The sequence below is a fragment of the Mchenga conophoros genome, linkage group LG9, assembly GCF_057382185.1.
Source record: "Mchenga conophoros isolate Kocher_MC1m ecotype Shallow Benthic linkage group LG9, M_conophoros_male_GT1.1, whole genome shotgun sequence".
Lineage (NCBI taxonomy): Eukaryota > Metazoa > Chordata > Actinopteri > Cichliformes > Cichlidae > Mchenga > Mchenga conophoros.
In genome coordinates, this window is record NC_140534.1 from 20,756,938 (window position 1) to 20,770,765 (window position 13,828).

The 13,828-nt window shown below is 43.2% G+C and overlaps 1 protein-coding gene across 4 annotated transcripts in view; it reads right to left on the bottom strand.

Moving 5' to 3' along the window:
* scrib (scribble planar cell polarity protein) overlaps positions 1–13,828 on the bottom strand; it is an 80,085-nt gene that overhangs the window by 13,778 nt on the left and 52,479 nt on the right. For 2 of the 4 annotated variants that reach the window (XM_085286874.1, XM_085286873.1), the window contains exons 20-33: positions 13,661–13,741; positions 11,881–12,120; positions 11,409–11,519; positions 11,017–11,310; positions 10,719–10,907; positions 10,387–10,506; positions 9,119–9,175; positions 8,511–8,567; positions 7,207–7,287; positions 2,823–2,894; positions 2,616–2,669; positions 2,098–2,151; positions 1,492–1,614; positions 725–835 (exon numbers count right to left, since the gene is read on the bottom strand). In XM_085286874.1, the coding sequence (XP_085143000.1) occupies positions 725–835; positions 1,492–1,614; positions 2,098–2,151; positions 2,616–2,669; positions 2,823–2,894; positions 7,207–7,287; positions 8,511–8,567; positions 9,119–9,175; positions 10,387–10,506; positions 10,719–10,907; positions 11,017–11,310; positions 11,409–11,519; positions 11,881–12,120; positions 13,661–13,741 (1,644 nt within the window). Of the gene's footprint in view, positions 1–724; positions 836–1,491; positions 1,615–2,097; positions 2,152–2,615; positions 2,670–2,822; positions 2,895–3,343; positions 3,755–7,206; positions 7,288–8,510; positions 8,568–9,118; positions 9,176–10,386; positions 10,507–10,718; positions 10,908–11,016; positions 11,311–11,408; positions 11,520–11,880; positions 12,121–13,660; positions 13,742–13,828 lie in introns of all 4 variants that reach the window. The other 2 variants (XM_085286872.1, XM_085286876.1) reach the window with 2 other exon arrangements.

Below are 13,828 nucleotides of genomic sequence, written 5' to 3' on the forward strand. Positions count from 1 at the left end.
TTAGGTTAATTATGCTACATAGTTTCAAGAAGACCAAGTTTGGGTGACCTTCATCCCATGAGGCACTTTATGAAGCACCCTGCTGGGTAATAAACCATCTCTATGTACAATTCATCACTAATGTTACAATATATATTTATATTAATTTAGTTTGCAAACCACAACTGGCAAAAACTATTCAGTTAATTTCAATTTAATTTATATAGCATCACATCACAACAATAGTTGCCTCAAGGTGTTAAAGACCCTCCAATAATACAAAGAAAACAGACAAAACCCCAACAATCATATGACCTATAAGGCGCTGATAGACCACCTATGAGCAAGCGGAGAAATTTCCAGCACAACCAGGCTCAGGGAGGCAATCAGTCAGGGATGAAAAACTACTTTGCTAAAGGACAGAGACAATGCACTTTTTAATCATTTGACATTTAAGCGATATTGCACAGGGGTGTAATATATTTTTAAATAAATGTGACTGAATATTGGTACACGAGCCACACATGAACGGATGGATGGATCGAGAGTCAACACCAATATGACAGATGATGGCAACGAAGGCATTCCACACGTCACAGCACGTCACAGGCCCCCCCCAACAAGGCGCAGGCTTCACTTAGCGCAGCCTGCTCCAGTCAGGAGGATGCGGCACGAGACCAACCAGGCAGCACAGCATGCTTGTGTTGTTGTAGTGACCCGGTTGAGTCCGGACAGCACGGCCTACCTGCGGCGGCTCCAGCACTGCCAGTGAGCGAGGCACGGCGGCAAACGCCTTGTATGCCTGCTTGACATTCATGGGAAACTCGTCGGGCGAGGAGGGGGAGGGGGCGCGAGGCTGCAGCGTGGGGAGGGGGTCACGGAGGGAGGGTGGGAGAGGTCGATATGGTAAAGGAGGCGGGGGGGAGGACAGACAGACGGAGACATGGACGAGAGGACAGACTATGAAAAAAACCAGCAACGTTGAAGAAGACTGTGGAGGAGAACAGGTGAAGAGCATGGCAGCTGGTTTCATGTGAGAGAGGAGGGAGTATGCCAAAAAAGACAGACAGTAGGGCTTGGAGAGTTCAAAGCAATGGAAGATTTCTCCCGTCAATGAGCAACTTTATAAAACAATCAGGAAGACGTGAGATGAAATCATAGGTTCATCAGTATTTTCTGATCCACTTGAGCTACTTGCCGATAGAATGAAATGAGCGAGGCGGTTAACTTTTAGGAGTTATCCTGGGTCGAGTCTTCAGGTAGAGCTCAAATAATTACAACCTCAAGATGTGCCCGAGGCTGAACACACTCAGCCCCCCTGTGCACTCAAACACTTCAGATTTGGTTTTAACTTCTTTGGAACCTCATTTGTGTGCCATAATTACCTGTAACTGCTGCACTGTTTTAGTATTATTACTATCATTATTTTTTAGGCTGTGTAGTCACAGCATGTGGCACGGACGCCAACAGCAGAGAGAGAGAACAGCCCTACGTGGTGGTGAGGGGTCTTACAGAGGTCTGGGAGTTGAAGGGGGAGGGGCCATGCTGAAAGGGGTTGGGGCTGTGGCCGTCTGGTGTGGCGGGCGAGTTGCTGGGCCGAACACGCCCCACTGGCTGGATGGCACCTGGTCGCGTCTGGAAGGAAAACAAATATTGATAGTAAAATATAAGTGAACTGTTGCTTGAGTTGATGAAGTTTAATTAGAATGAATGAAAAGTGGGTGGAGTTGATGAGTGAAATACATCTGAGCATGTCTGCAGATTTTATAGAACATAATTAACATCAAGCTCCGCCTCCTCCAGAGCTACTTCAGGCATGGCAATTCTGAGCACCTAAAGAGACTTTAAGGGTCTGTTTAGCACTTTAGCATGCATTACTATACTGGCTAGACTGTATGTATGAAATATATATGTTTAGATTTTAGACTTTATTTAACTGTTCCTGGGAAATAATTCCATCACTTTAGCACCCACCTGTATAGTAACCAGTAGGCTATCAAATACAAGACCATAAATAGCTTCATATATGTGGTTAAACGGACACAAACTGGACTCTACTCTTATACTGCAAAATACATCATCCTAAAACAGCTATTTCTGAGCTCTGGAGACACTCACTGATGATGAGGGGTTGTCCTTGACAGTGGGAGTGGAGGTGTAATGAATATTTGCCTGCAACGAAAATTAAAACAAAGCCATGACAATGACACAGAAATGCATGGATCAGCAGCACAGTGAATAAAATCACTAAATGTAAACTTAAGGGGCTTTTTTAGGATGATGCCAGGCCACATAAAGACACTCTTCAGAAAACTCGAAGCTACCAGAGTTTACCTTGAGCTAATATGATCACCAAATGTGGGACAGCGGTCGTAATATGCAACGCAGATTGATAAAGCTCAAGGGGGGAACAAAAACGATCACCCAGTGAGAAGATATTAAGCCATAGCTGGTCAGTAGATCTATTTCTCCAGTCTGCATGAGGCAAACCATGAGTACTCAGCTGGCTGCGGAGAAGCAGTCACATGCTTTTCAGACCACTCAGCTAGTTATGTTTTACTGTCAGAGAGCTCAGAGCAGCGTGAGCTAAAAAAGAAATCCAGGCCAGCGCTGAAAGGGCCGCATGCCCCACTTACGAAGCGGGTCTCCCTGCCTGCACACAGGGAGCTGTTGGAGGAGTGGTGGCTGGGCTAAGGGTGGGAGGAGAGGTCAAAGTGTCAAATACCTCCTCTAAAGAGCTACAAGTGACTCATGGAAAAGGGATAAAAAAATAAATAAATTAAAAAAATTGGTATGAGAGCAGGCGATAAATAATAGAAGAGCTGGGTTTAAGAGCCGCTTACCGGTTGGATAGTAGGAGAGTAAGGGGCTTCCCTGATTGGGCTTTCCGTCCTGGTGAAATCAGAGGAAGGCGCCTGGAAAAACAAAAAGTAAGGACACAAATTTAACAGCCGCTCAGTTTCACTGAAAACACAGAGCAGAAAACAAAACAAAAACAAAAAACTGTTTAGTCCAGCTGTGAATTTACGCCTCCCTAAACATGCGCTTTTCTGTGCCGTGCTCCTTCGTGACCCTCCTCCTCCTCACAGCTGTCGGCTCAGACATTCCAGTCGATCCTCATCACAGACTCACAAATACCTCACGAGGTGCCACAAGCTCTGTGCTCACAGTAAAAACATGCAACTGTTCAGCTGGTTATTATTAAAACAGGATTAATATGAATGAATTGGCCAAAGAGCGTCCTAGAAAGAAAAAAAATTCTTTCACATGAATCATCCAACTGAGAGTATTTATCTCAGAGTGCAGCTTTCTGTTAACACACCATGCTGCCTCCACACCACACTCAGGCGGGCGTCTCTCTTGCCTTGCTGAACAGCCAGGGCTGCAGCTGCCCCTGTCTGCCGTAGCCCACCGGAGGCCCCGACAGGATCTGCTCTCCAGGAGGAAGACCTTTTCCTCTGCGATTAGCCACCAAGAAAGGGTTCTCGCTGAAGCAAATCGACTGAGAGTCCACCAGGCACTCCTCTTCTTCAGGTGCAAGGGATGAATTAAGAGGTGTCGTGGAGTCAGTACTCTGGGGGGTGGAGGTCCCATCAGGGGAGAAATGGGATCCTTGAAGATAGCTGGGGTCTGAGTTCAGACTGGAGCTGGACTCAGGGTCCAAGTGGCTGAGGGACTTAGAGGGTTCATCTAAACCAAAGCCTAGGGGCTTTAAAGGAGCTGTGTACTGGGCCTGCACGGGGGCCTCCATAGGATCAGTCAGAGTGACAGAAAACTGCACAGCAGCAGAGGAAAGAGGGGGACAGACAGACAGTAAACCAGTGACAGGAACTCCAGAATACAGAGAAGAAAGGAAGCTGCTCTCAGTTAGATTAAACGACAAAACAAGTTGATTACCACCTCAATTCCCTCCTCACAGGTTTGGCTGTTCTCACTAAAGTTACTGCAGAGACCAAGGGGCACCAATTTCAACAGCAGAAAACTAAATTTGTAACTCTAAAACTTTAACTGTATGTGATCTCAGGTACACTCACTGAACACCCCCCCCCCCCCCCCCCCAGGCTAACTGGTTTTTGCAGGTACTGGAAGTGCAATGATCTTCTCTTCATCTTTAATTTCCCTCCAATAGAAGTGCCAACTTAGCAGCTCCATAAAAAACATTAGTGGCCTGTTTGTAGGACTTCAACTATTATTTTCAAAATATTACAGATTAATCTCCCAGTTACAGGTACACCAGATGGGTCATGACTGGTTTGTAAACAATAATAAAAATGCCAGTTTTTTAAATTTTAAATGCGTAACTTTTGATAGGATTAAACTTACAGGATAAGATGCACTTATATTGATCAATTCTAACCCTTAAAGCCGCCAATCAAATAGATTTTTCTATTAAATATTTGCTATTAAACCCTAAAAGGACTTTGGATTAGGGCTTAGTCATTTAAGCCCTGCTTTTGATCCTGAACTCATTGTTAGTTAGAAAGAAGTGGATGAAGATGCTGTTTATGGTGAATGACCCAACGGGCCAGTCGTTAGAAGATTAAACTGAATGAAAACACAAAGAAACACATAATTTTCTGCTTGTGTAATGAGATATATATTATATTCATTGTGCTTAAATAGAAGGTTGCATGAATGACTCATTTGTCATCAAAATATTTTAACATTATGACCACAAAAAAAATTTATAAAGATACTAAAACTCGCTTTTTAGGGTCAGCTTGAAACTAATTAAGTACAATCAATACAATATGTGGACACTGAATACGTACATTCATGTAGTATCTGATACATTCTCTAAAACGTGAGATGAGCTCGACAGAGAAGCGTCTTGGTGCTAAAAAAAAAAAAAAGAGTCCCTCGCCTCACTAAATCTTTCCCGAAGCCTTTAAGATACGTTTCCCAGCGGCCATCATTCAAGACTCGCCGCAGCCCACACTCCTAGCATGTGCTTTAAATAAACATTATCAGACCAGTGAGACATTCGGGCTCCAGCACACCTTCAGCTCCTCCTGTACTTAACAGTGACGACTACTGCTCGTGTCACAGCTGAGAGAATACGCAGCTTTTAAACCAACGTTCACTCTGAAACTGAATCTCGGCCATGTTCTGTTTCACATACTTAAGACCTTAAAATCGTTAAAAATCTTCAGGTCAGTTCAGACAAACTGCAGTGGAATTTATCCCACATGGCCTTGACATGTCTGGTGATAATCGAAATAGCCACACTAAGAATACAGCGAGCATTGTGAAGCAGCAAGGCAGCTCTGTACTGTCAGAGTCGGCGCTGCGATGAGGGTCAGCGAGGTGGAATGTGAACGAGTGCCCTTTTGGCACTGACACCGACTGCGAGGGACAGCTGGGGCCCGGCTGTGACAGAGCAAAGTCAGGCTGCTCGTTCGCCGGCATGCCAACGCGCTGAGCTGTCTGGGAAGTCCAAAGCAACCTGGGAACTGAAGCGTTTAAACACTTCAGTCACGGCTTTAAGTGAATGCCATGAATCAGTAACAGAAAGCAGAGTCTGAAGTGCCAGAACAAAATTTATGGAAAATGTTTTCTGTGTAAAATTAAATGATAGCTCCATTAATCAGGATTTGGGATGTCCTTAAAAACCAAATACATATTTACCAATAAAAAGTTTTACTAACAGAAAGTATCAGATTATCTTAAATGACATCTGAATGGGTCTAACACATTTTTAGTCAGGAATTTCTGGAGTACAACACTACTAGTTTTCCCTACTCTAAAAATTTGGATCGGTTAGGGCCGTTAATAGGATACGTTAGGCAACATCACAAAAAATTGATGTCAAATATAAACGTCAAAATTCAACCTTTGTAAACCTGAGTTAAAAATCGGGATGAACTTCTTGGAAAATTCTAGGAATTTGGTTAAACCACCCTTTTTATTTTTATTTTTGAAAGGTTTTATTATGAAGGAACAGTAGAGAGAGGTTGATTTAAACACCAACAAATGGGAAATACAACCCTGTCTTCACACTCAGTTCCAATAAAACAAGGCCCTCTATACATTTATCTATTGGCAGTTTAGCAGGTTGCTCTCAGGTCTGAATCTCAACTTCTTATAAATCACATCTTGTATCACTAATATTTAAGCAGCACCTGTTCTTTTGTTGAAACATTTTTACAACAAAGCGGTGCTATGAAGCACACCCACTTGTGTTTCACCATCAAAATCAGGGCTTATGAGATGCTAACCCCTTCAATTTAAAATATTGGTCCACTATGAGTGTAACTAACCAACAAGCTGTTCTTACAGTACAGTCTGAACAGGACCACGTGTGCAGAGCAGCTCTAGCACACAGAGCAGGAACAGCTGCAGACAATATGTAGGTTAAGTTCTACTCTCACAGGTTACTGAGAAAAAGCCTGTACTGCTGCTAATTTACAACTTTCACACATAGCTGCATTATTAATGCAAATTATTTAACATTTGCTGTTTAAAAAATGTTTTTAAACAACCATATTACAGACAAAATTGGATTAAAATAAGACTGACGAGAGAACAGACAGGACAGAAAGACTCAGAAAAAACAGAAAACAGAGTCGCTTTAAATCTTTAAACTTCCTCCAGTTAAACTCGTTATACTCACTGTAGGACGGTAAAAGCACAGAGCTCTATGTTCACTCAAACGTATTCCCCTTAAGACTGGGAACTCAAACCGAAACACTTGTCTTTTCCTCTTAGGCGACAACCCCCGTCCGCCAGCATCCCACCCACCCGGGAGACTCCATCCAATTCAGAACCAGATGCTGGTTTAAAATATCACAGATAGGCCAGTTGATAGTGGACAGCTGTCCCCTTTCCAGTATCTCACCAGCTCCCCCTCTCGCACTTGCAGAATACAAAGACTGACTTCGGGCTTTGCCTTCTTCCATTCCCAAAATCTTCTGCACTTTTTTCTTTTAGTCTTTCGTTTGTGATTCTTCCCGGATTACTTTAGTCTTCCCGTAAGACTCTTCATTTACTTCTGCTCTTGTTGTGTGTTGTGCAGTCAAGGTTTAGTCTTCAGCAATGTTGACTTGCGGTGAAGATCATGGAGGTGTTAAGTTCTCATAGAGGTCCAGCTGACTGACGCTGGGTCTATTCTGAGCTTTTAAAGAGACTTCCTGCATGGGCCGCTCCCAAAATGCTGACTCAAGAAGACTGCTTTCTTTTTACAAACTCTGAAAAGTAAAAATCAGACAAACATGAAGTAAAACTCACCCTGCTGACCTTCTGCAGACTCGTGGTGGGCAGCGCAGCTAGCGTTTTGTAGTCGAGCTTTAGCGGTCCAGTGCCAATGCTCTGATGGGAAATAAACAGACCCAGAGGTAAGACGGTCTGCACTGAAGTTTAGTTTACAAAGAGCAGGTGGTCACATAACAAATACAAGAAATCAAGCGAAAGATCAATACTGGCACTTTCTGTATGTCTCACTGTGAGTGATTTTCCTACTCTATAGTCTTAAAAGTTTTCCAGCTGTGCATGACAATTTAAACACATGTAATTGATGTCTAATATCAAAGGAAACCTCAGGGTTGTTGCATAATCTATCATTATATGTAGACTAGACGATCAAATATGTTCAGCTGAAATAGCAGCTGTAAAAGTTTTATAAAGCTTAAATAAGCCTTCAAATCTGTGGATTGGGTTATTGTTTGATCAGTACGTGAAATAGCACAGCTCCACAAATAATGTTAACAGCTATAATATCCTTCTGCGGAAAAAGGTAGCAACCCTCAGACTAGCATCAGCCTTTTAGAGCTGAAACAGCTTCGTATAGGAGTTTTATTTCCATTAAATTTGCTTTTTTTATAGCAATACTTTTTTTTTTCCTTTCATAACACTACATCTCTTCTTTCTGAGACATTTCTTGTTGGATTTCCAGTGTGATTAAAGTCATTTACCTTACCTAGAGTTCAATTTAATGAGTGGGCAACGGCTGCTCAGTCCCTCATACCAAAAAGTGCTTCACAGTCAGTATTTGACCTCACTCACAGTAGATTTTCCTTAAAGTGAAACGCTTTAGTTTAAATGTTTAGAGATCTTTTTTTAAAGCGCTTTTTTAAAGATGCTGAAGAGCAAAGAGAAATCCAGAACTCAGATGAGGTTTAATAAGCCTAATTCCAGGGTTTTTAAATCACCTGCACTGATCTGGAACTCCTGACTCTAAATGTATAAATGTGAACGTTTCATAAATCTAAGGGTGGTTTTTCCATGAGATTGAGTTGTTTTTAAGGATTTAAATTTTTTAAAAATTGAAACTAAAAGTCAAAAAGAAGACTGGGAATTTCCTCTTTTTTCCTTTAGGAGCTGCTTCAATTATGATTTAAGTGTTTGTACCCTTTGTTTGGTTACATTTGCAGGTGGACACTTATCAGGGCACCTCCAGCACAACTATTCCAATTTAAAGTGGGTCCCTTAAAAAAAGAAAATGTATAAAAGTTTAAGACACATTTATTTAGCATTTGTGTCTAAACTGCAGACAGGAAGTTCACCCGAGGACCTGCTGATGAGGAGTATCTCACCTCAGTCTCCTCTTCTAGCAGGCGAGTTGCCTCCTCACGCTCCAAGCGCATTCGCTCCTTCACCAAGAGAGGAAGGGGAGGAAGAGGAGAAGTACAGAGGGGAAGACACACAGTCACACACAGCCACACAGTAATGCGATGAGGGTTGAAATAAAGAGGAAGACGAGGAAAGTAGTGTTAGAGAGAAGAGAAACAACAGTGAGGAAAGTGGTATGGAGATGGAATGATTGGATGATTTTGGATCATACATAACGCACCAAAGGTAGAGGATAGGTGAAAAAAAGAAACAGAAGGGAAAGAAAGGATAGAACCCACACACATTAAAAAGTATTCTATTCATCGGCTATAGGAGCAGAAAAAGCATGCAAGGTGGGACATTGCAGGAACAGTTCTGTCAAACATGATGCCCACACAGGGTGCAGAGGGGAAGCTTCATTCACCCGGTAACAGGCAAACGTGAGGATGTGACTCTAACTCCACCCTGCAGACCCAGTATAATTTCTTTTCAGCTATACTGCCACAGAAAAACTGAGTTTTCTTGCATTGATTCATCTTCATCAATCTGCTCTCTACCTTTCCCAAAACAAATGATTTTCAATTTCACTTACCACTTTCTCCATCTCTTCTCGCTCCCACTGTGATGTCTCTCTCACCATCTCAGACTCCTGACGAAGACCAACATTTAACCTTACAATGCTAAAAGCTACTGTTCATCATGTAAAGCTCAGCAGAGGCAATTCAGTTTCTGTAAATAAGCCCTGGCAAACGTGGTTACGGCTAAACGTGTGCAGAGAAACAGCAGAAACATGGCATTCAATAAACCAGCAGACCCTGCATTCCTTTAGAACGGGCAGCCTCCCAAAAACTAATCTGGACAAAACAAACAACTGGGCTGGCGCATTCTGGCCGCTCCGATAGAAAGATGGGTACGTGCGGCGTGCATGCCCAGAATGAGTAAATCTGTACAACTCCACTTGCTAACACCAAACTGCTGTGGAAGCACTGTGCTGGTGTGGCAGAATTGCTGAATAAAACATCCGATTCACAGGTTGCGCTGAATGGCAGCGGCTTTGGTTAGTACACCAGCGTTGCACTGCACTTATGTGGATCTGCTGGATCTTTAAGGAGCCTCAAAAGTGCATTCTGCATGTTAAAATCAACACCATCAGTACCTGACCTTAAGTACATCAGTGATAGCAATGTAATGAAAAAATGAAGCTCATGCACAAGTGAAAAAATCTGCAGCTTCTCAAGCAGCAAATTGAACTTCAAATCATAGACCATATATTAAAGAATGAAGCCACTGTGTTGCCACCAGATGGTTAGTGAATCCTGCTGTGAAGGCGCAGGATGTTTGGAAGCTGGAGTTAAAGAGTGAGTCGAAACTGAGGGACACTGCATGGTTATAACGTAGCAATGCATCTGAAGCATGTCCTGCTTCATTATCCTAATTTATGATTCTATTGGAAGCATAATTTGGTAGGTGCGCATTATGCGCCATTGCCTGTTTATTCATCACGGAGTATTTGGAGACAAGTGTGTGTCTTCTATGCAAACTAGAGGCAACCACACCAATCTGGTAGTGACTAAAACGATAACAACAAGGTTAAAGGTTTTGTTCAATGCCCTCTTTGAAATCGATTTCACATGGCATAAGCCAGTAACCTCGCTCAGATCTACCAACTCTAGATCTGAGCGACTGTGGTCTTAGCAGATAACACTCTGCCCTCTCATCCATATAAGTTCACTTTTAGATTCACCAGCTAAACCGCTAAACTTTGAGCATAAGGAGTGCAAAAATCAATGTTGTAGTGGCCATCTTTTATATATAGTTTATGTATAGAAGTTAAAATGTACACTTGTAGTAAAAACACACCTTCTGTATTATTTCCATCTCCTCTGGGCTCAGGTCTCGGTCTATAGAAGAGATGCTCTCCATACTGTTCTTTCGCACAATACCGGTTGCAAATGGGTTGGCAATGATACCCGGAGATGCCTGAAAACCAACACAGAGTACAGTTTAAACCTTTGAAAATGGAGATGTTTTTAACTGAAAGCTATAGTTCTACTTAAACACTCAAGCCAGGTACATGATAAAAGGGAATATACATTAGCTGATATAAAGACAGAACGATCAGAGGTTTGGTAAGTTCCTGCTGTACATAATAAACTGTACATATCCAAATCTGACTGTTTATGCCATCTCACCTCCACTGCAGCCACTTTGCCAGGGTCAAAGCCATCACAAACCAGCATGACCAGAGAGTCCCCGACAGCACGGAGCACTCGCACCGCCTCCGTGTGCGTCATCCCCAGCAGGCTGTGGTTGTTCACCTCGAGAATTCGCATGCCAACCTGCAGTCGCCCGTCCCTTGCCGCTGCGCCGGTCGAACTTACCTGCAGAAAACAGTCAAAAATGTGAGCATGTTCACATTTCTCATGTTGATAATAACCTCAATTAAAGCTGAGTCGTGCCAAGATGTGTTGCTTTGGATTGCTAAAGAACCTTTGAGATGAAGATGCCCTCATCTGTGGGGTCGAAAGGATTTCCAGCATGACCCTTGGCCCCTCCGCGAATGCTGATACCAAGTTTCTCTCCAGGCTGCTTCTGGATCATGATTTCCTGCATTCCCGGCGGTGAAGGGTCCCGCCGTACCAACATACGGATCTCCTGCTTGTTGGCCAGCAAGGCCCGCACAGCTTCCTGGTGTGTGGCATGTCGCAGGTCAATGCTGTTCACCTCTAATATCCGGTCGCCAACACGGAGCCCACATTGACTTGCCAACCCATGAGGAATCACCTGAAGAAATGAGGTGAAGTCACGGAGTCATGCAACAGGAGATGTCAGTCACTTTCAGGAGATGAAAGTGTAAGAATACACCTGTTTTACAGTAATACCTTTGAGATGAACACCCCAGGTTCATTGATACCAAAAGGGTGGCTGGCATGGTCGCTGCCTCCTACAATACTCAGGCCTAGAGGGCCTCCAGACTTCACCAGGGTAACTTCCTGTTAGGATTAGGTTAGATTGGCTTTACCAGAAGATTTGAAAAATAATTTAAAGCCTGAATGTAAAGACGACGACTCAAACATCACAAGTCAAATCTACATCTGTTATAGTCTAATAAATATCAAAAACAACTTTCTATTTAACAACACCATTAGTGCTTTATTGACAGCTACTAACTACTCAAGCCTTCATACCATACACCATCTTCTCTGGAACTGGACAGCAATAAGGATAAGGCGAGGCCACATAAACAAGCATTAACACTGAGTGCTTCAATGACGTTTCTACAGCAATGGCTACTAAAACGACTAAACAAAAACCAAAACTATTCGACACACAAGTCAGTCCTCGAATTCTCACCTCGATGGGATACTCGTCCTCCATCCGGCTCAGATGGTTCCCGAGGCTTTCCTCGTCCTGGTCTGGAGAATCTGATGGTTCTGGGGGTGGAGGGGAGTGGGCTCGTGCCCGGGTCTGACCTGGAGAGCCCCCTGGTGCATTCAAGTCACGCTCCACCAGGAGGGCGATGGTGGGGGAGGTGCCGGTAAGGAGCGCTACTGCCTGGTCATGCCTGGCCTCTGTCATGTCTACACCATTGATCTGGATTCACAGTAAAACCAACCGCGGAGGGTGTCAGCCCACCAGGACGCTCCCACTGGTCATTTGCTACTCATAGGATGAATATTTGACAACAAACCCAGCCTGCCAACAGTCGTTTCTCATCGCTCTCTCCATTCATTACCCAAAATGAAAACTGAATGTTTAAGTTCTAAACCGATCTGATTTGTAATTCTGAGATTTTTCAAGTGCACCAAAGCGAGTTATTTAAAGAAGAACCAAACACCTACACAAAGCAGCAGGATCTTATACGGAAAGTGAGGGGTGCTGCAGGCAATTTAAGATGGCAGAGCGTCCCTGAGGGAGAAAAGCTGCAAGCAAGCAGAACTATTTTTCGTCAAACTGCCTGAAGTGAGCTCATGAATGCCCATGCTGCTATCTTTTCATGTAATCAGTTCAGCACTTCTTGCCTTTGTTTACTTAAAACTTCAGTGGAAGTGTGTAGCTTCTCCAAAATTGATCTTAAGTCCACAAAGGCAACAAGAAGTCGTCAGACACCACAGATTAACCATTTCATTACTGTTTATGTGTGTTTTAGGATCAAATAAATAGGGGTAGCTTTTAGGCATGCAGTCTAGTCCAAAGTGACAAGCAGAGGTCGGCACAGACCCGACAGTACCAGCTCTTACCACGGGCTGACACACTGCAGCTCCTGCTGTTGTGGTAACTCGTGTTCCACAAAATCAGCAGAGCAACAGGCTCAGCCCACTCCACCCCCAACACCATACCCACCACCAAGCAGGCAAGGAGATGTACTCAATGCATTAGTGAGCATGCACAACAGGAGAGCGTGAGAGAGGAAAAGAGAACCAAAGAGAAGCCAATGAAAGAAAAGAGGAAACCCAGAAAGAAGGCAAAGAGGACCATTCAGGAAGCTTTTCTGTGATTACAGAGAGCAGGAAGTGCAGTAAAGAAACAGATCTGATCATCATCAGTTCATTTACAGTAAATAACAAAGTGTGCAAATGTGCATGTGACCAGACAAAAACATGCGACAGAAGAGTTGCTAATACGCAGAAAGATACGGGAGCACAAAGCAAAGCTTGGAGTGGGATGAAAAGAAAGATCATGCAAAGGCTAAATGTTTTAATATTTAACTAAAGCAAATAAAAAATCTTCATCGAATCCAAATAGAGAATGACTTTCATATGAGGACCGTATCACTAACTCATGGACGTGATGTGTGAGATTTTGATGAGATAACCTTAATTCATATGCTCAGGATGGAAACACCATGTCAGTCACACAAAGCCTAAAACTGACTTATGAAAGCAGTGATGCTGGCACAAATGACACAGTTTCACAACAAAAATGGAACAAAATGCAACAAAAATGTCAAAAAGTAAATGCCGCATTTACCAGATGTAGGAAAAATGTTGTATCGCTGTTATTCTCACAACACAAAAACGATACCTAATTGTTTGGGATTCATGTCTAAACTTATTCCTGTTTGTAAAGAAAGCCCTGCTTTGATCACAGTCAACACTACAGTGTCCAGATGGAGAAGGATGGTAGTACTCACAGAGATCACCCTGTCGCCCACACGCAGCGTGCTGTCTTTGTGTGCCGCTCCGCCCTCTGCGATTCGAGAGATGTAGATTCCCTAAAACAAAACAAGACAAGGACGACTACTGATTTAAAACATTTCTGCACATTTGTAGATAACTTATTTTTTACTCAAACATTCTCA